The sequence below is a fragment of the Corapipo altera genome, unplaced genomic scaffold, assembly GCF_003945725.1.
Source record: "Corapipo altera isolate COAL_440 unplaced genomic scaffold, ASM394572v1 56, whole genome shotgun sequence".
NCBI classification, from domain to species: Eukaryota; Metazoa; Chordata; class Aves; order Passeriformes; family Pipridae; genus Corapipo; species Corapipo altera.
The window spans coordinates 6,658,786-6,678,861 of NW_020884896.1; the positions used below are offsets into that span (position 1 = coordinate 6,658,786).

Below are 20,076 nucleotides of genomic sequence, written 5' to 3' on the forward strand. Positions count from 1 at the left end.
CGCGGACCGAGCGCAGGGCGGCGGCGGCGCGGGGCGGGGGGCCCGGCGGGCGGGACCGCCGCTCTCGGAGCCCTCGGAGCGAGCGCTGCCCTCCGCCCTCGCCGCCGCAGCTCCCGGGACAGACCCCGCGCGGTGCCGCCCGGCCCGGCCCGGCTCGGATGCCGCCATGGGGAGCCGCTTCTCCAGCATCCCCGCGCTGCCCCGCGGCGGCCAGGGCCGCCTGCACCGCGCCCGCCACCACCGCCTCAAAGGTACGGCTCGGTCAGCGCCTCCGGCACCGCGGGCGCCTCTGGCATCCCCGGCACCCTGAGCGTCCCCGTCGAGACGAACACCCGCGGTATCGCCGGGCATCTGAGGCACCCGTGCAGCCCGAAGGGGGATGGGTGCTCCGGACACCCCGAGCTGGGATGGGCACCCAGGCAGGACGCAGATCCTGAGTACCCCGGGGGTGCTTACCTTGAGTACCCCACCATGGACAGGCATTCCGGACACCTTGAGACAGGCTGGGCTCCCTGGACACCCCGGGGTGGGATGGCTCCATGTCTGCACCCCGTGCCCTCTCGCGGTGTGAACCCACTGCCATACTCCCAGCACTTTCGCTTCTTCCCCGGCAATGCCCCATGGGTGGTTGATCGGTGCACAGGTCTTTCCAGGTAGAGTTGCCCCGGGAAAGCAAGGGACAAGTCAGAGGAGTTGGACCACCAGAGAATCCCCAAGTGTTTATTGGTGAATGAAGGCTTTGCTTTGGTGTTTATTCTGGGTGCCCCAGGAATGTGTGTGCATGGTACTGTCAGTCCTGTTTGGAGGAGGGCAGGCAGTATTTGGGGCTTCTTGTCCACCATATGTGGCTGTTCTGTTCCTCACAAGGATGAAATCCGTTTTCTAAAATCCTAGGGACCTGTTGGGACCAAATGGGATGGGGGTGACTTCTGTAATGTGAATAGGAGAGGCTGCCCAAGGTTTCTTCTATCCCTGCCCTTTTTAACCTCCTTTTGCCATAAGCTGGGAGGGTGGTAGCAGAAAGTAACCCATCGTTCATGGAAGGGATTTCCTTGGGCAGCAGGACACACCATGTGTGTTCAACACTGCCTGGGTACCCTTCACTAAACTCATTTTCACAGCCAAAGGCACTGGATGATGGGGAATAGCGGATGTCAGATATCTCTCTGTAAGCAGGGAATGAAGGATGGTGCTACTCCCACAGCCATTTCAGATCATAACTTGTTGCAGCTTCCCTTGTGTGTTGCAGAATTTGCAGCCACCAGCGTGGAAAATGGGGATGGTGCTGTTCACCCTCGTTACTGAGCTTTTAGATAGTTCTTTGGCATAGTCTAGGGGAGTGGAAATGGTTAATGATGAGCTGGGGAACTGGTTGTTATACTGAAGGATTTTCTGATACTTGCATTATTCTTCTGTTACAACTCTCTGCTCCCTTCATCTGTACTTGAATGATTTGGAACAGTTGCGTGAACTGAGGGTGATTATATCATGGCTGTTTTAATGGCCATACACGGAGACATGAGGAATGCTCGCTGCTCTGTCATGGGCAAAGCCAGTCAGAAACTCAGCCCAGGCAATGGCTCTGCTTAAAATTACACTTGCAAGGAGGGGGATACTGAACTCTAACCAGTGAACCATCATCCACTATCAATGTAAACATGAAGGCACATGCAATGCTGTAATAGTTGGTATGCAATTGTAAACTGCCAGGGAGGATTTGTCTCTTTAAGAATCATGCTGTCAGCTGGAAGTCTTTATGGAGCAACCTTAAGCAGATAAGAATTTATAAACTGGAGCCAGAAGGGACACTGCTACTTAATCCATTATCAGTGGCTTATGTGAGATTTGAAGATGCTCTGTATGAATCACCTGATGTGGGGGGGGAGGGTGGGAATTGTGTGTTAATGACACTCTGTTTCTTTATTTCTTCCTTTAATTTCCATTTTAACTAAATTTCTACCTGTGCTGAAGCAGCAAGGAGAAATGTTTTCAAGACTGTAATGTAGCAGAGCATTGAAATAATTTTTATTTGGAATAAAGACTGAACAAGGCATTGCCTTTGTTGTAAAAAACAAGCAACTGCCAGGGACAATATGTGCCTTTTCTGTCTTTTTTTGAAACCAGACTGCCTCAGGTCCTACATTTAAATGTGGAATAAACAAATCTGATTGCATTTGACAGGTTTCTGTAAAATGGACTCGAGGCATAGCAGCGAAAGTATGAATGTCACACAATTTTGTTATATATCTGCCATTTAACATTTTGTAAAGTGTATTATGGTTGAAGGTCCCCAGTTGTTCTTCCTTCAGTGTCTGGCTCAATGTTAGGGATACTGAACTTTGATAAGTTGGCCACCATCTTCTGTGAAGATCTCTTACCTAACTTGGTGCCAAGGGGTGATTTGGGCTCATTCTTGCTAAAAAAAGAGCTATGATTGTGTTGTTTCCCAGGGTGGTCTGGGGACTTTGAACTGCGTCCCTGAACCTTACAAGTTCATCTTTGCTATGTAAGCAGTAAGACCTCTGTACATGGTACAGTTGTTGCCTGTGTGAGGCAAATTTTTATGCCTTTCTGTGAATCCCGCTAAAAATGGTCACCTTTAGTTACATAAATCTTCTGAAGACCATGTGATACTTTTGGTGGTTAAAGGCATAACACAGAAATCTCACAAAAGCTGACATGGTTGGGAGAATACTTGCTTTGCTTTTGATGGTCATGCCTAAGGAGGAAAGCTCCCAGCTTGTTTCTCAGACTTCAGCTGCAGTTTTAAAACCAGGTAACTGAATTAGGCAGGTATTTTCTGAAGATTCCTGCATGAGTAAACCTGGAACCCTGGGCTGATTGATGATTTTAGAGTTGCCTTTTGAGTAGGGCAGTACTTTAAAATCTGTTATGTCCAGCTCTTTGTAAAAGAACTTCACATTGCTGTTCACTAGAAACCGCTACATGCAAGCACTTACTCCAAAGCAGTATATCATGTCTATATTGTTAATCCAGATTTTGGTGCCACAGTTGTGCCTTCAGGCTTTGGCTGGTTTGGAGACAGTCAGTGGAAACAGAGATCCTCCAGGACCACAGCTGATCAGATGCCATGGAGCCGTTAAACTTGAAGTTCTGGACAGTGGTTGAAAGGAGGTTATCACTTGGTGACATCATGATGGGGAGGTTGAGGTGAGATTATTTTCAGCATTCCTGTGAGTATTTCCCTTCCCATAACCCAGATGTGGCTGTTTGTCGAGGGTGACGGAAGGTGATCCTTTGTGTACTTTCCTAATGCTGAGCAAAAGATTATGATTATCTGGTAACAATCTCCTTAATGATGTAGCCAGATAAACTCCAGGAAATTTTTGCTGTCCACCCTCTCTGAAATATGGTTTGTGATAACTATCAAACAAGGTGTGTATGGCTGTTTGGAGTGGGAAAACTCCAGCAGTATCTAATCTCCTGTATTCTGAGATGAAAAAGATTGACCTTTGCACCAGTGGCTCTGTGTACTGTTTATTTACTTGTGTCAGGGCAGTCTGGCTTGAACTGTTCTGTCCAAGGAGACTTCTATTATTTCTCAAGACATACATCCCTCGTTCAACCCATCTCCCTGCCCCAAGGTTCTTGCAAGACAGTTTATTCAATCTCCTCTCTTAACTCTTCTTTCTAATCCTGGTGTAGCTCGGTAAATTCCCCTCCTTGCCTAGTGTTACCTTTTCCCAGTCTCTGGCTGTTGCTGAGTGCTGCTCGGTCTTACTGGATGTATTTAACCTTTCCTACTGTGATGTGTGGGCTGTGTACTCTTTAAAGGCTGTTGTGTAGTTCCCAGATTTGCTGGTCTAGGATGCTAGAAATGCAGTTTTTGGTAGCTCTTGGGTCAGAAGTGAGAGATAGGACCTATATGCCATCTCCTGTGTTCCATGGACAAGCGGCTCTTTGACCTCACTCGTCTCCATGTCCTCAGCATCAAGAAGTCTTAGCCATTGCTGTAGACAGCAGATCAATATTACATTGTAGAATCTAAGAAGTATTACTGTCTCCTTTCTAAAATCCTCTCCTCTAGCCTCCTGCTCAGGTTGGTGCTCTTTCCTGAGCCTCTTCTTGCCTAGGAAGGTAGATTTCCCTGGTGAGTGACAGCAAGCAGGATTTCTTCCTGTTGATTTTCTCACAGGTTAATGGACCTTATGATACTTATGCAAAAGAATGCATGTGCAATATTACAGAAACAGGCTGAGCTGTCAGGGATTCTCTTTTCAGCAGTGGGTGATTACTCATGGGTTATTCTTTTTTATTTGCATTACAGTGGCATCTGGAGCCTCCCGTCAAGATCTGAGTCATGTTGTGCTGGGTGCTTCCATGGCTGCCTGCTCATTCATACAGAGAGCTTTACTCATGTGTCTGGGTGATCTCTGTGGGATGATTTGAGGTTTATATGTCCAGAGTATCACATGAAACAGACTGGTACCTTGTCAGGACAGTTCTTAGTCCATTCTTTTGCTAGGAAACCTGAAGTCAGAGTCAGCAGTGATTTGATGAAGGGTGTTGCCACCTTTCTGGCTGCAGGCCCCCAGAAGAGCAGCCTGTTGTGCAGCACTTTGCCAAGAAGGCAGAGGCTTTCCTGCCTCCCCTGGCCCCTGGAGGGTACCAGTCATGATTACACAGTCTTTGCCTGCATTTTTGCAGTTGCTGTTCCAAACATTATATCTCACACATAAATATGTCGGACTTTCTTCTCCTTTCATTGGTGTTTTATGAGCTTCTGAAATACATGCAGAAGATAGTAATCTAGCTGGTGTAGGCATTTCGATAATTACATTTTGTTGAAAGACTGTCCTGCTGCCGGCTCCATTTTGTGCACTCACTAAATAAAACTAAGGGGGTGGTAAAAAGCCATCAGCAACTGATGGTCATGGGACTTAGAAGTTGGGGTGCAAGCAGTGCACTGGGGGGAATACCAATAGTGACACTGTGAGATAAGTCTCAGCTCCCATTGCTGTCATAATTGGTTCTTCTTTGAAGTACTATTTCATTTTCTTCCAGTGTTATGGAATCAGAAGTTTCATCATTCAAGGCTTTGAAGGATGCCTCCTGCTTTCTGCCCTTCTGCTTTCTGCCCTTCTGCTTTCTGCCCTTCTGCTTTCATTCTGTCCTGGGTCATGCTGGGTTTTCCTCTGACCTGTCAGTGTGTCTGGGTTATAGGTATAAAGGTCTTCCTGCCTGAGGTTCTCAGGTTTATTCAACCCTCTCCCAAGCACTAGATTTTTTTCCTAGCTACTGAACTTTGATTTATTGCATTTAAACTGCCTAAAATTGCTCAGCGTTCCAAACACAACAATTTATTGCTCTTACTTTTCCTTTCCCATTGTCCTTTTCATAGGGTGCTGAAGCCTGTTGGTGGAGCAGGTATTGATGCATCTTGTCAGAAATTTCCCAGAAAATCATGTGGTGTCTTGACCACAGGTGATTCTCTGTATTTTTCAGAGGCTCTTCAAAACCAGTAGGAACCAAAACATCAGTGGGGTGATAGAGCTGAAAATACTAGTGTCAGGCTCAATAGCAGTTTAAAAAAGCAAATTAGATACTAGAAATTGTAAGGGAAGCCAAACAGAAGAAAAGAGAGGCCACTAATAAGATTGTTGTGTAAATCTGAATATTGCATGTAGTTCTGGCTCATCCACTTCCAAAATCTTAAGAAAGATACAGAAGAACTCAGAAAGGTTCAGAGGAGGGCAACAGGGACAGTCATAAGTCTGGATTAATTTTATATAAGGCATGATTGAATAAACTAGGACTCTTGTCTGGAAAAAGAGATAACCAGGATGGGAAATGGCATGGGATGGGCATGTAAAGAAGGGGCAGAGCTGCACTCTTCACTGTCTTTTCCAGTACAAGAATTAGGAGGATATCAAATTAAGATGATTCCTTCTTCTTTTGAACAAAAAGAGGCTCTAACCATCTGCAGTAGTTAGTTTCTCAGTAGAGCTCATTAATAGTGGATGTTATGGATGCTAAAATGGGTCCAATTTTATGGAAGATTGGAGGAGGTCATGAAAGAGGAATCCTTTGAAGTTTATGACATACAAAGACCACATATCAACTTCCCAAGGGCATCTTCCTAAGGCTACCTGTGTTTAGCTGATAAGGATAGTGCTAAAATGAGAACTTCTCCACAACAGTGAAAGCTGGAGCTGGATTGTTCAGACACTGCAGCTGGAAATAGAGGGACAGAGCCTGTTCTGGTGTTGGCTGGTCTCTAGCTGGATCCATCCTCTTTATCATGAGCATCCCTGCCCGGTTGTTTACGGAGTGGTTCATTGCCAGTCAGCCTCAAAATCACATAAAGGCTTTATTTGGGGGACAGAAGAGATTGTGTTGAGGTCCCTGTACAAGCTTTCTTGGATGAGACTGTGTCTCCTGTACACTGTGATTTTGACAAATACAATTGCTTATGCATTTGTGGACTCTTCTGGAATAAAAGAAAGCAGGTTCTCTTTGCTTACCTTGACCTCCCAATGACAGAAGCCTAAGTAGCCCCCACTTCATTTTGTTTCCTACACTGTTGAAATAGCAGTTTTTGTGGTTATTCCCATATCTGGGAAGATTTCTAATACAGAGGCCTGGAATATTTCAGATTTGGCAGCTGTTCTTACCTACTGCTGCTAGGATAATTGCAGGAACCAGCTACTTCTGCATTGCTGAAATTGTTGCCCGTGGCAAGTACATAAGTACATGTTGTATTACTTACAGTGCGTACCCTCACAGTGGCTACTTATTTCAAGCTGGGGACCCACATATGCTCTGACTTGGTCTGGCTTGAAATTTTAGGACATCTGAGTAATTCAGTTCTGGCTGTCTCAAGGAGTAGGATCCACAACACCTGTGTTTCAGGATTGTCTCCATCTAGAAACAGTTGATCTCAGATTAACCTTAATCACGCACCGTGCAGGTGCTCAGTGCTGTGCTGCAAACTGCCAAAACCCAAAGTAGTTTCTTGCTTTAATCACAGCACTGTGCAGGTGCTCAGTTCTGTGCCACAAGTACCAAAGTAGTTTTGGGGATGAGAGCTGAATTTTAACTGGAAGTTAGGGTCTGGCAATGGTTAAAGTTTCTTCTGAGTAGGACATGTATCCATGACCCTGAGCTGCCTTTTAACCTGGATAACTAGGGCATTGCCAGCTGAGTAGCTGGGAAGGAGGGCAGACTCTTGGATACTTACCCATACTAAGATCTGGGTTAATGTGACTATATGGGGTAAGTTTTCATCTCCATTCATTCTTGGGGATCCCGAGCTGGTAAAAGTGTGTTGTATATAAATTCATGTTTACGCTACTGGTTATTTGGCCTTTCAATTACAGGATTAAAATAGGATTGTGTTTTAAAATTACAGGGTAGAGGATGCTATGGTGGTGTTATGTTTATACAATCCTCCATTAGTCCGCCTCAGTTCAGCTCTTTGCTGAAGCATAGGGAAGGATTCTCAGCTGTCAGAAAACTCTCAGGTTAAACCGTAGGGCTATTTAATGCAAAATTCTGAAAAGTAAATCTTAATAGTTTGCTGTCAGTCTCAGCGATAAAGTGCCATGGCAGGTTTTTTAGTTTCAAAAAAACCCACTTCATGGAATCATAGAATCAACTAGGTTGGAAAAGACCTCCGAGATTAACAAGTCCAACCCTTGATCCAACACCGCTGTAGTTACTAGACCATGGCACTAAGTGCCACATCCAGTCTCATCTTAAAAACCTCCAGGGTTTTTAGATGGTGATTCCACCATCTCCCTGGGCAGCCCATTCTAATGTCTGATTACTCTCTCTGTAAAAAATTTCTTCCTAATATCCAACCTAAACCTCCTCTGGCAGAGCTTAAGATCGTGCCCTCTTGTCCTACTGCTGGTTGTCTGGGAGAAGAGACAGATGCCCACCTGGCTACAACTTAATGTAAACTTTTTTTTTAAACAGTAATAACTTTTTAGTAAAAGTAAAAGTACTGGCATTGCTTGTGGAGTTTCCCTCCTCTGTTGTTCCTTTGTAAGCAGTATTTGAGCTTCACATTGGTAACACTGACGCTTCCAGGTTTTCCTCTGTATGTGGGCTTACACACGTGCATGGGTGTATGCAGGGATTCCCTATTGACTTGATCTCATAATTTTTATTATATGAGCAGAACACATCCTATATCTAGCATCAGGATTTGAGAAGATCAATTCAGCAAAACAATGACCAGTGAGTTCTGTGAATAGCTGGTGCTGTGCTGTCAGTAACTAGCCAGTGGGTTAGCAAAGAGGGAGCTCAGCTTCTGATGAGCCCAGGGACCATGGGATGCTGAGCAGAGCTGAAAATCTGGGATCATTTGTCCCAGTGGAATAATCAGGGGCACTTTCGAAGTATTGGTTTTCTTACCTGGGGAGATGAATGGGAATATGAAAGTCTTTTTCAGCAGCCCCTGTCTGAACATCCCTCTGGCTTCACACTGCTTGAAAACTGTGGTCCACACCCTGGCCCAGTCAGAAGTAGTGTAATAGAGTAGTGCTTGATTCATTCTAGTTTACATTGACCGCCTATATATCAACATATGATTTAAAAACTCTGCTGTTGTCCTCTGTTAGGCATGAGCTCTGCTTGATTTCCCCTTAACTGCTACTTGGATGGAGATGTGACTGTTTTTTGTGTTCTACTGCTCATCACCACCATCTAATGTAAAGCTTAGTGTTGGGTCTTAACTTACTACTGGACAGGCTTTGGCCAGATAAGCCAAGCAGACACAGATGCAGAGCTTATCTACCATCCAGATTCCATATCTTCATCAGAAGGTTAGTTCAAATCTCCTCCTTAAGTGATACCTCTTTAATATAGCATTTAATTGTATTGGTATTACTCATGATTTCTTTGATTTAGGCAACTGGTGCCATTGTGTTTCTAAATACTTATCTTGCAAGATCATTTTTGTCCATGACGAATGTCTAATTTTTTATACTTAACAAGTATTTACTAGGCAGGAAGGGAAGAGATGGTTTCCCATAGAAATATTGAGTCACTGTAGAAGATGGGACACAAATAACTGTAAATGTTGCAAACAGAATCTGTGTATTATGTGAGTGAGTCACTTAAATAGATGTGATAGAAAACAGAAAAGAGAAAATGTTCCTAATTGATTATGTTCATCAAATGCAGAAAGAAGTAGTTGAAATTTACTTTCTTTATTAAAAAATGCAGTGAAAACTTAATGAGGGACCTGAGTGACCTCTGGTGTTAGTACTGGATTTCTACATTCCTATTCTCATTTCTGTATATCATTTAGTTTTAATGGTACAACCTCTCAACAATCACATTAACAGGCATGAAATAAAATAAAGGTGCAAAGTTCTTCCTAATTAAAACCACAAATACCTTTTGTTTTTTAAGGTTTAGAGTTGAGATGTCAAGTGATAAGTACTGACAGCTGAGAGCTTTGCTCCTCTTTGCTTGAAATCTGCCCTGCATTAGTTGTGGAAGAAAGTTCTCACCATCTGCTGAGTGCCTCATGGCCCCTGGAGATCATCTGGTGTACGGTGCATTTCCTTTGGACAGTTGTTCTTGGACCCTACATGTGTGTACTGGAGGACATAGCAGAGAGATTAAAAGCAGCTTAAGATTTCAACCAGAGAAGTTGTGCAGGTGGGACGTGTAGCAGGGAATGGAGTGAGCTCTGGTTGCTCTTGCCCATAGAAAGTGTGTTTGGTGGCTGAGCAGATACTGTCAGTCTCCTGTTGTCAGTCCAGTATGAAGTCCAGGAGGACAAATTATGGAGTGATGGGTGGGAACAGTGACTGAGGGTAAACTCCCAATTTGGAAATATTAATGCTACATCCATTATTAATAGCCCCACAGCAAAAGAAAAAATGCTTTGCTGCAAATGAAGCTGTGACACAGGGAAGTAGCAGGCAAAATTAAAATTTTATACTTGCTGTGGTCTTACAATAAAGGTTTTGTGATACACATCCAGCAATGCTGCTATAAATAGTCTCGTTATCTAATCTTCCAACTCAGAGTATGACAGAAGATTACAAGTAAGAAAACAGTTCAATGTAGCTTTTAGCTGTTTTCCCACTGCTTCCCTTACTTCTGGTGGAGCATTATTAACTGTGTCCCTTGTAATTCATATGGAGACAACATTATTCAGAAGTACAGAATGTCACTAGGAGGAGGAGAGTTCAGACAAAACCCAGAAGATTTATGACATAGTTTAGATAAGGCCATGGAGGAACTGAGATGAGGGAAGTAATGACAACTCTCAGTCCAGCAGCGTTTCTTAGGGTGTGCTTAGAATTTCTTCATTCCAACTCCATGGTCAGATACAGAGCAGGGCATGTTTTAATAAGGTATTCTACATACTTGGTTGCAGAGGGAACCTTTTTGCTTATAAATAATCCAGACACGCTGAACTCTGTCCACATGGGTCTAGGACCTGATCCAAAACCAACAGAAAGTCCTTAGAAAATTTTAGAGGCATGGCTAGCACAGAAAAAAACTCTTTTTCCTTTTGATCTTATTTCCCATGGAGGAAGGAGGAGCTGGCTGTGGCAAGGTTGATAACCCCTCTCCTCCCCTCTCTGTGCCTTGCTGGTAATCAAATCCTCATTTTTGACCCTTCCTGGGAGATCCCCCTGTCCTGTTTCACATGGGGCTCCTGAAGTCAGCAAGAAGGGTTGGATCCTGGGAAAGTGCCCCTTGAGCAGGGGCAGCTGAAAAGCACCTTCTGCAGCCTTTTTGTGTGGACATAACCCTTTCCCACAGAGGACTGTAGATCACCTTCTAAACTGTCATGGAGTTTTCTTGTGTGGCCATGAGAGGAAGCATGAGGGATTGTGGCTGTTGTAGATCTGGAGTCCCACGAGACTTGAACCATCATGTTTTTGCTATGTGACAGAACTTGAGGAACTGAACCTCACTGTAGCTGCTGCAAGGAGGCAGGAAAGTGATTGGAGATTGTGCCATCCTCTCGTCCTAAAGTAGGCTGATGTATAGGGAGGTAAAATGATTAATTTGTCTTTTGCATCACAGTTCAGCAGGAGGAAGACTCAATTAATCTGTTGAACACATTAGTCTATATCCATCAAATTCTCATAGAGTTCATGTGATCCAGACTTGAGATCCAGTTTTACCTTCTGTGGACATACGAGGACCTGAGGTCCTTATCTGTATTCCCAGTCCACTGACCCAGTTGAGCAGCCATTCATCTCCATCTGCTCACATCACTCCCTCCCTGCCCAGCAAAGCATTGGCAGCATCCTTCTGAGAGGAGGCAATGGCGTTCAGCTACCACTGACTCACTTGAGCTCTTCTCTTCCAGCCCTCTGAAAAGCATCCTTAAATATTGCTAAAAGCACAAAAGCCAAAGGACATAGCTGGCTGGCTGACTTGGAGCCCAACACTGCTAGCAAATTCTTTCCCAGTCCAGATTCTGGTATTTCAGCTTAAATTCCCAGGCATGAGCAATTACAGGTGCTGGCAGGTGAAATGCTTTCTGGACATGTGCTTTCTCGTGCTGCAGCTTGTTCGGCAGGAAGGAGAGTTACCTTCTCATGATTAGATTCTGCAGGAATATCAAATCTGCTGTTGGAACAGAGGTTTTATATATAGTAAAATGCTCCCAGGTGTGCTTTTTAGTAGTGCTTCTGGGCTAAAGCAGGGGTTTATTAATAAGAGGCACCCAAACCATGTTATGTGCTGCAGCAGAGCTGGAACAGGGTGCTTTTGCTCTGACTCAGGAAGCCGATTGAATTCAGTGACAGATGCCAAGTATTTATGTCCTCGCCTGAGTTTATCTGTTAAATTTGAAAGTGTTAAAAGCAGGACTTATTTTTGGAATAAATATATTAAATAGTGATGGAGAGTTCCAGCTGGGTATTGGTAGGATGACATGTTATTGTTATGTGTTGTTGACTGAAATGTACTGCTCAGACCGTCAGAACAGAAAACTGTGGGTGTAATACATTGCTCTTGATTTGTATTAGAATACTGTGTCCAGTGTCTTTGCTTGTGACATTGCTTGGTATGATGAAGAATAGAGTTAAATTATATTTATTATATAGGTACAATAAATACAATACATTGTTACACAATTGTAATAATTGCTGTAAAGTTCCTGACAGTTGTCCGTATTTCTACATTAACGTGTGTGTCTGGGGGGCGTGGTATTTGAATTTTATGGTTTTTAGCATATTGACAAATGTCCAAACTCTAGACTGCCTTGGAAACCATTGCCAGCACACCTCTTGGTTGCTGTTGCTAACTCTCCGTCCTACAAGTAGAAGCTCTTTTGAGCTTCTAAGTTTAATTTATTCTGTAACATCACCTAGAATAACCCCTGGCCTTTATTTTTGTTTATAACTAGAAGTAGGACAAGAGGGCACAGTCTTAGGCTGTGCCAGGGGAGGTTTAGGTTTGACATTAGGAAGAAATTCTTACAGAGGGAGTGACTGGGCATTGGAATGGGCTGCCCAGGGAGGTGGTGGAGTCACGTGGAGGTATTTAAGAAGAGACTGGATGTGGCACTTAGTGCCATGGTCTAGTAGACAAGGTGGTATTAGGTCAAAGGTTGGACTTGATCTCAGAGGTCTTTTCCAACCTAGTTGATTCTGTGATGGATAGTTTTAATTTATTTCAATTTTAGTATCACCTACTTAATGAGTATTTTACCCTATTATTTAGGGTAAAATAAATAATTATTATTTAGCTTTTAATCTTTCCATGGGCCATCTTGAAGCCCTTGAATGGTGACTCTTTACAGCTGAACCAAGACTCAGGGTAAGGATGAACAGCTGACCCATAAACTCCAGGCAAGTTGTCGCATTTCCAGTGCCTCTGAGCCATCTTGTGTCTCAAAAATTAATGCTACTTACAAATTGCCTTCTGCTGTGCTCCATCAAATGCTAAGATGCTGTAATTATTTATGACAGTTAAAATCTCCTGATGTATTCAAATAAAAACAAACGTATAGGGAAAACATGTCCTGTGGAGGAAGGTTGCAGTATGAAAGATGGCTTGTTTTGTCTGCAGGTCACATTGATGGGCAAGCTAGAAATACACGTAAGAGATGGAGACCTAGATGGGCTAGATTTAAGGGGAAACTCCATAACTGCTGCTATTGGACTATTTTCAGGTGTTTGGATGAGTGAATGACTCAAATATAGTTTAAGCCTGTGACTATTCCATTTTAATAGCAATGCAAATGCAGTAGGTGAAGGCTAAGAGAGCTGCATCTAATTTAGCAGTGTTGCTTTAGCAACATCATGCAGGATGCAAACAGTCTCCTTGGTAACACTTCCTAAGTGTCATTAGATAAGCTATGGTTATAAACATGGAAGCAGATCGGAATGAGAGACATGCTCTTGTGCTGTGCCTTTTTATAGCTCCAGACATCACAATTAGCAGGATGGCAAGAGGAGAGAGGAAAGCTGTTTTGAGGATTGTAGTGCTTGTGAGCATTTTATATGTTGTGCTTTGGAAAACCACACCAGGGTGATGGGGTTTTCTGACTTGGTTTAAATAAGGTTTTAAATAAAGGTAGAAGGTTGTCTCTGCCCTGCCCAATTGTCATAGACATACATTAAGTGTCCTCCTGCCTCTCCAGCTGATGCAGATTGCAGATGTTAACACTTCTGCCCTCTAGTCTAATGGCATACTAATGTCTTAGTGAGTTTTGAATCTACAGGTTGGGAAGGGGAGAGGAAAGGAGACCCCAGAGCTCAATGTGAGTGTGAACCTCCCATGTTCACCCTGGAAAGAATGTGGAGGTTGAGGTGGTGGTGGAGGATCTGCCTCTGGGCTGAGATTAAGTACAGGATCTGCTCCACTTCTGCCAGACTTCCTATGTCCCACTATCACTGTCAGTGGATTAACTCTCCAGAACTAGATTTGGGGTTCTCTGTTGAATTCTGAAGATCCTTTCCTAGGGATCAGCAACAGAGCAGAGATGAAGATGAGAAATGGGGTTAATTAGTGCACAGAAACAGGGCAGCTGTTTCTGCTGTTAGCATTGCCATATAGAAGAGAGTCATGAATTGAGGCAGAATCCCACTGGTCAATGCCTGAGGAACTCATCCAAGGAATCTGAATGCCTGATGATGTCAACTGGAGCACATGAAAGATAGTGGAAGGAGCCAAGTCCACAAGAGCATCAAAGTAGGCTTATTCTGGTTTGGGATGCAAATGTGAAAGAGCAGATAGTTTTATTTTATCATGAGCTTAACCCTGTGTCAGTAGAAGCAGACAGTTGGTGGACTTTTACATTTTTTGGAAATCCTCTGAACCAAAGACCAGACTCTTTCCACAAAATACCTCCTGATCTGTGACCTTCAGGTCCACACACAAAACCAGTGACTGGAGACTGTCCAGTCCAAGGGTTCCTTTTTCATTTCAGTGGTGTGCAGCACCTTGCAATTTGGATACACGGCAAAAGAATGACTACATCTTCTTTTCCATTTTAATGGAAAAATGAATTCAAATGTCAATGGTCTCTTTTTACAAAGAAAACTCAGAATAAGAAAAAACAAAACAACCAACTCCCGCAGCCTTTTTTTGCTCCCTAATCCTTTTGGAATTTATCCATCTTTGTATCGCTCATATCTCATGGTCTCTGTTGTAAATGTCAGTGCTAATTAATGAGACCTTGGCCCTCTGTGTAGTTGAGTAACAATCCAGCATTTGTTTGTGAGATGGGTGCCCTTCCATCTTCCCTTCCCAGGGGATAGCACTGGGGCTGTTAGCCTTGTGCGTGACAAGCTGCAGGAGAAAGTCTGAAATGTCTCTCTACCTCTGTAGTGTCAAAAGCACACAGGTGAAATGCTCTTGAGCTGGGTGAGAAAAGTGTTTTCTAAACAGTTTAGAGATTAAAATGGAATGTCTTGGGTACCCTTATTGAATTGTCCCCATCCCATCCCATCCCATCCCATCCCATCCCATCCCATCCCTGCGCTGGGCACCTGAGACAGTACTGGAAGGCACTGGTGAGTTTTCTGCTTTGAGATGGAGACATTGGAGCCACTGGACCACAGGATGCCATTCCAGCCTGAAGGCAAAATGTTGCTGTTTTTCCTGTGCAGCATAACAGCCTTCATGCAGTGGATCTTGGGAATAATTTGAAGGCAAGATTTGGCTCTGCATCCAAATTGTTCTGCAATAGAGAGTCTGAGTATCTGTTCCTCACCACCATGGCCTGTGGCTTAGTAGGACATGAGAACTGGACAAATTTGGACTCTGCTAACTTGTAGTTCAGCCCTCAACCTGCCCTTTGTTGTATGCAGAATAGAGCATTTCTTCCCAGGACAGTCAGGCTGCGGTGTTTCTGCCACATGTCATTTGAATTCTGAGTCCTTAATCATTTGTAGGCATTATTATTTTAAACCAGCTTGTGATAGGAAGATTATTCCTGCTGCAGAGAGCTTGTGTTTCCTGGGGAGAATCAAAGGGCAGGAGGGCCAAGTGCACTTGCACCAAGTCTCATCCTGCACAGCACCTCTGCATGACACTGGCTCCTTGCCTGTTCAGCAGAAAGAGTGATGCTTTTGTATTCCCTGCTCTGCTTCCTGCAACACCTGGGTTTTCCTCAGAGATCTCCCATTCACACGTGGAGCCTACCTCACTTCTTGGGGCTGATGGGAGTGCAGGGCCCCACGGTGAGGCTGTGAGCCAGAAATCCCCCAGTCTCACCTCATGCACCTGAGACTGGAGAGCCCATGCCGTTGTACAATTGCAAGTTCCTTAAATCAGTGTTCCAGTACAAGCAGGGCACCTCTGCCTTTTCTGAGACATTTTGTTGGGTTTTTTTTGTTCATAGTGGAATCAGGAGTTCCACACCCAGCTGTGGCTTCCTAACCTACAAGGAAATCCCTTCTTTTCTCTCTTGATCAGCTGATACTGTGGTGTTGCCATGCAGCCTTGGTTAGAGGTGGGAGAGCAGTGTGGGATCACACTGTGGCTCTGACGAGGGATGCTCAGTTCCTCCTGGGGCAGTGACAGACATTGCTCTCCAGCTCCTAATCCCCACTGCTCCCGTCCACTGGGCACTGGCTGCTGTGTACCTGCCAGCCAGGCTCCCCCAGGCAGCCACTCAGGGCCAGTTGCTGCTCCTCACCCAATCCTGGCAATAGGGGTGGTCTCTAGATGAGGACTGACTTTTGTCTCCACAATAGGAGAGCATTCCAGTGCCCAGTCCAGTAAACGAGACTTGTCTCTCTAACCCACCTGTCCTGATCTCTGGTTCTCACTTTTCTGCCTGTTTCTGTGAATACTCTCCTTATTGCTTTTCTTCACAAAAAATTAGAACAGATCACAGCTAAAAATCCTTCCCAAGTAGCTGATGCAGCCACAGGACAACTCTCCCTTTGACGCAGAAGTCCCTCATTCAGTGTTCACCTCTGACAACAGATGACTTTTGGCCACTCTCTCCTTGCTCAGATATGGGTGTTCTCTATCACTGGCCAGGCACTTCCTTGGCAGCTGGGAGCCGCTTTCACATTGTGCAGTGACCCACCCTGTCTTGGACTGTCACACTTCTTGGTTATTTTTATATTTTTAGTGGCCTTCCTTGTGCAATAACATGAACTATCTTTTTTTTTTTTTTTGATAAGCATCTTCTTAGCAGAATATTAATGCATATAATTAAGATAGTATTTGGCTCTCGAATCACACTGTTCATCCTGAAATTGTCTTAATTACACAGCTGCTCCTCTAGAATGAAGCTCTCTTTGTTTCAAAGCTTAAATATGGAAAAAGGGGCAAAATTTCTTCCTCCAAGGAGAAACCCTCCATTTCAGATTTCTAGCTATGTTGGAATAATTGGCTTTTCTATTTTAAGGACAGGGAGAAATCAAGGGAATACTAATGCTGATTTTTGTTTTAATCCTTTTCACAGCGAGTAAGTCACAAACCCCCTTAATTTATTTTTGTTGGAGTTTTTTAATGCATTATTGAAGGTAAAAAACTTGACAACTTGCATTCCTTGGGTTGGTTCACATGCAATTCCTCTGGTTTTCCACTCTCTGACATCTTGAAACCTGGGCATCCCTAACAGCCAGATGAAATCTGTTGGATAAGGCACCTGTTTTTCAGCAGCTTCCAGTTTGTGAAGCATAAACCTAGCTTTAAAAACAACCTTAACTTCTCAGTGTTAAAATAACATGGAAAAAAAATGCTTCAGACAAGTCTATGGAATCACTTCAGCAAGGCAGTTCAGAAGTTATGTTCAATTTTGCTGTCAATTCTTCTGCTTTAAACATTGCTGCTGTAAACTATCAGCCCTCTTGTGAGTACATTCGTGTTTGGAATGATGCAGTAAATCAGATTATAGCTGCCCTTTATTAACTCTGGTGCACAAGATTTCAGCAGTGGAGGTTTGATGCAGAGGAAATGAATGAGGATCGTTAAAGTCAAATATAAATAGAGCTCATTAAAAAACAAACAAACCAGCCTCTGTTTCATTATGTGACTCTTAACTGTATCATGAGAGTAAGATGGAGCTCTCATTAAAGTCTCCTGGCAGCCGCCTTCTCTTCGTCTTCTTCTGCCAACTCACTCATGACTTCCTGGGGACATGAACCCAATCTGCACCTTGGAATGGGACAGAAAGGGAGAAAGCAAACAAAAGAAGTCTGTGTGCATGTGCACACAATAAAATGAGCGTAGTCTTGCCAGCACATCCACATCCCATCTGAGCTCCTAACTGCATCTGTGCAAGGTACCACCACTCCCCTGCACTTAAGACCCCTCCTACACTCCCAGCAGTACCCTGTCCTCACCTGGCTGGGCTAAGCCAGAGGAGCCCTCTGATTTCTCCTCATCTGCCCTGTGCCTCTGTTGGGGTTTATGCTGTGGGTGCAAGTGCTGCTGTGGAGCCAGCTCTGCGTTTCCACCCATGCACTGCTGCAGTTGGCTGGTACCTGGGAACACAGAGTGTGGTGAGGTCAGGATCAATCCCTGGCTGCTGAGGGAGAGCAGCCCCTCTGTGCCTCCCCGACCACCACAGCAAAGCACAGCATTGCCTGTAAAATGAGAATAAGCTCCTTATGGCCGAGCACAGTCTGTGGGGAGCCTCTGCCATTCCATTGGCACAGATGCAAGGAGAGCTCAGAGTTTGACTGACACACTCACCGTCCCTGTGTAGGTGGGTTTGTTCGTTTCTGATGGGTTTGTAAGTCCATATGTTTTGGGGGAAGAGAGAAAGTAAAAAATCAGTGATGTAGTCAGAGCATGGAATAAATCCAGCTATGGTAACAAAATACAGTATACAGCACTCTGTGCTGAAGAAGGAAAGGTTGGTACCCACTACTTCCAACTCAGTAAAGTACCATCAGCCATTACCTCTCATGAGGCTTCAGCTAGTGCCTTAATGAATAGGACATGCTTACCATCCTGAGTATGAAGGTGCAGTGAATGGGAAAATAGTCCTGGAAAGGCTACTGAACAGTGTTTGAAAGAAAGACCTGTAGTTCTGGAAAAGGAAGCTACTTTCAAAGCAGAGTTAAAACATATTTTGTTTTAAAAAGGGTGTATTAAAGACTGCGTGAGTCTCATTACTTTTCATGCAATAGCACAAGTGGGAGATGAATATTTTTCTTAAGGGAATAAAATTGCAATATCTCTTGAGCAAATCTATTCCCACATGAACAAGCGAGCTCAAAAGCAAATAGCAGCTTTATGCTATTTATGATTTTATTCCTGGATCACATGTAGAGCCTGCAAGGGTCCTGGCAGTATCAGCTGAACTTTTCTCATGGTTTCCCCCCTGTTACAAGCACCAGTTCAATCCCACTGTTATCATCACTTCAACCCCAGCGTTACTAGCACTTGGACCACGAGGTCACGGAGTCCTTGGTATTTTAAAGCAATGCATCAGCTACTCCTGCTTCCTGAAAGCTTAACTGGCGTGATGCCTGAGTGCCCGCCACAAGGGCTCGCACTGTTCCAACTTTATGTGGAAAACCATTCCAAAGTTTTAATTAATTTTAATTCATCATCACAGAGCAATTTGGTGTGTGCAGATGGAAATCAGTAGAGAAGTGTTAGTGGTTTTATGTATGCATATGTTTTACAGAAAGAGTTGCAGTTTATTCAGAACCTGGACTGGACTGTGACCGACTGTTTAATTACTGTTCACACAGAAGTAATTTGCAAAGTGTTAATTTCCAAAATCAATGCACTCCAGTCCAATAAATGTTTAATGCTTCCAGCTGCCATTTTTAAGTTAGTTCCCAACCCTGCTAGATGAAGTCTAGCAACAACAGTTGTCTGCTGTTGACATAAAAAAGGGTTTTGAGATCCAGCTTGCATGGAAACCTGGAAAAAAGCTGTTTTCCTGAACCCAGTTATATTCTCTTTACTAGATTAAATATGGATATGGAGAACACTGCATGTAAATATGGATATGGAGAACAGGCTGATGTAAAATTACATCTTAATTTTTTGAGGAGAAATACATCGAGTGTTCCTTAGTGTTACTATGACTGCAGGTCCTAGATCTGAATTTTGAGAGGAATCTAGCTGGAGTGTGCAGTATTTTTTCCACTGGGAAAAGCCTACCAAAGTGAAGGACATGGTGACCATTCCAAAGAGCAAAGAGGAGGTGAAGCCCTTGCCTGCCCAGGCAGGAGGGAGTGCACTGGGCCGCACCAGCAGCCAGGGGGTCCCACAGGTTGTGGTGGGATGTTGACCTCACTTTCTGCAAAACTTGGGGTGACAAAACCTGCTGGCTGCATGACAGACTTTAATTACTGACACTCATGGAGGATTTGGAGCTGTCTGGATGGGAATGCCCTGTCCCAATGCAAATGTCACTGCTCACAGTACAACATGGGGGCCTCAATGATTAGTTCTGTTTTACTGTTTTTCTATTATTATATTTAATTCATGTGTTGTTTCATCAAAGTGTCTGTCACTCAGGGCTTGGTCTCATCTTCTTAAATAGCTAGATATAAAATTACAATGTGTTCCTCCAGTGAGACCATATTTCCAGAACATCATGACAGCTTTATTATGACACAGGGCTTTCTGTTTAGCTGAGTGGATACACTGAATTATCATCTTAAAAAATCAGAATCCCTAGTGGTTGGATCATTA

The 20,076-nt window shown here is 44.0% G+C and overlaps 1 protein-coding gene across 3 annotated transcripts in view; it reads left to right on the forward strand.

Moving 5' to 3' along the window:
- Positions 1 to 23: 23 nt before the first annotated feature.
- Positions 24 to 20,076, forward strand: part of NEURL1 (neuralized E3 ubiquitin protein ligase 1) — a 152,507-nt gene continuing 132,454 nt past the window's right edge. For 2 of the 3 annotated variants that reach the window (XM_027648190.1, XM_027648191.1), the window contains exon 1: positions 155 to 251. Coding sequence is in view for 1 of the 3 variants with exons in the window: in XM_027648187.1 (XP_027503988.1) it covers positions 167 to 251 (85 nt within the window). In the remaining 2 variants the exon portion in view is untranslated. Of the gene's footprint in view, positions 252 to 20,076 lie in introns of all 3 variants that reach the window. The other variant, XM_027648187.1, reaches the window with a different exon arrangement.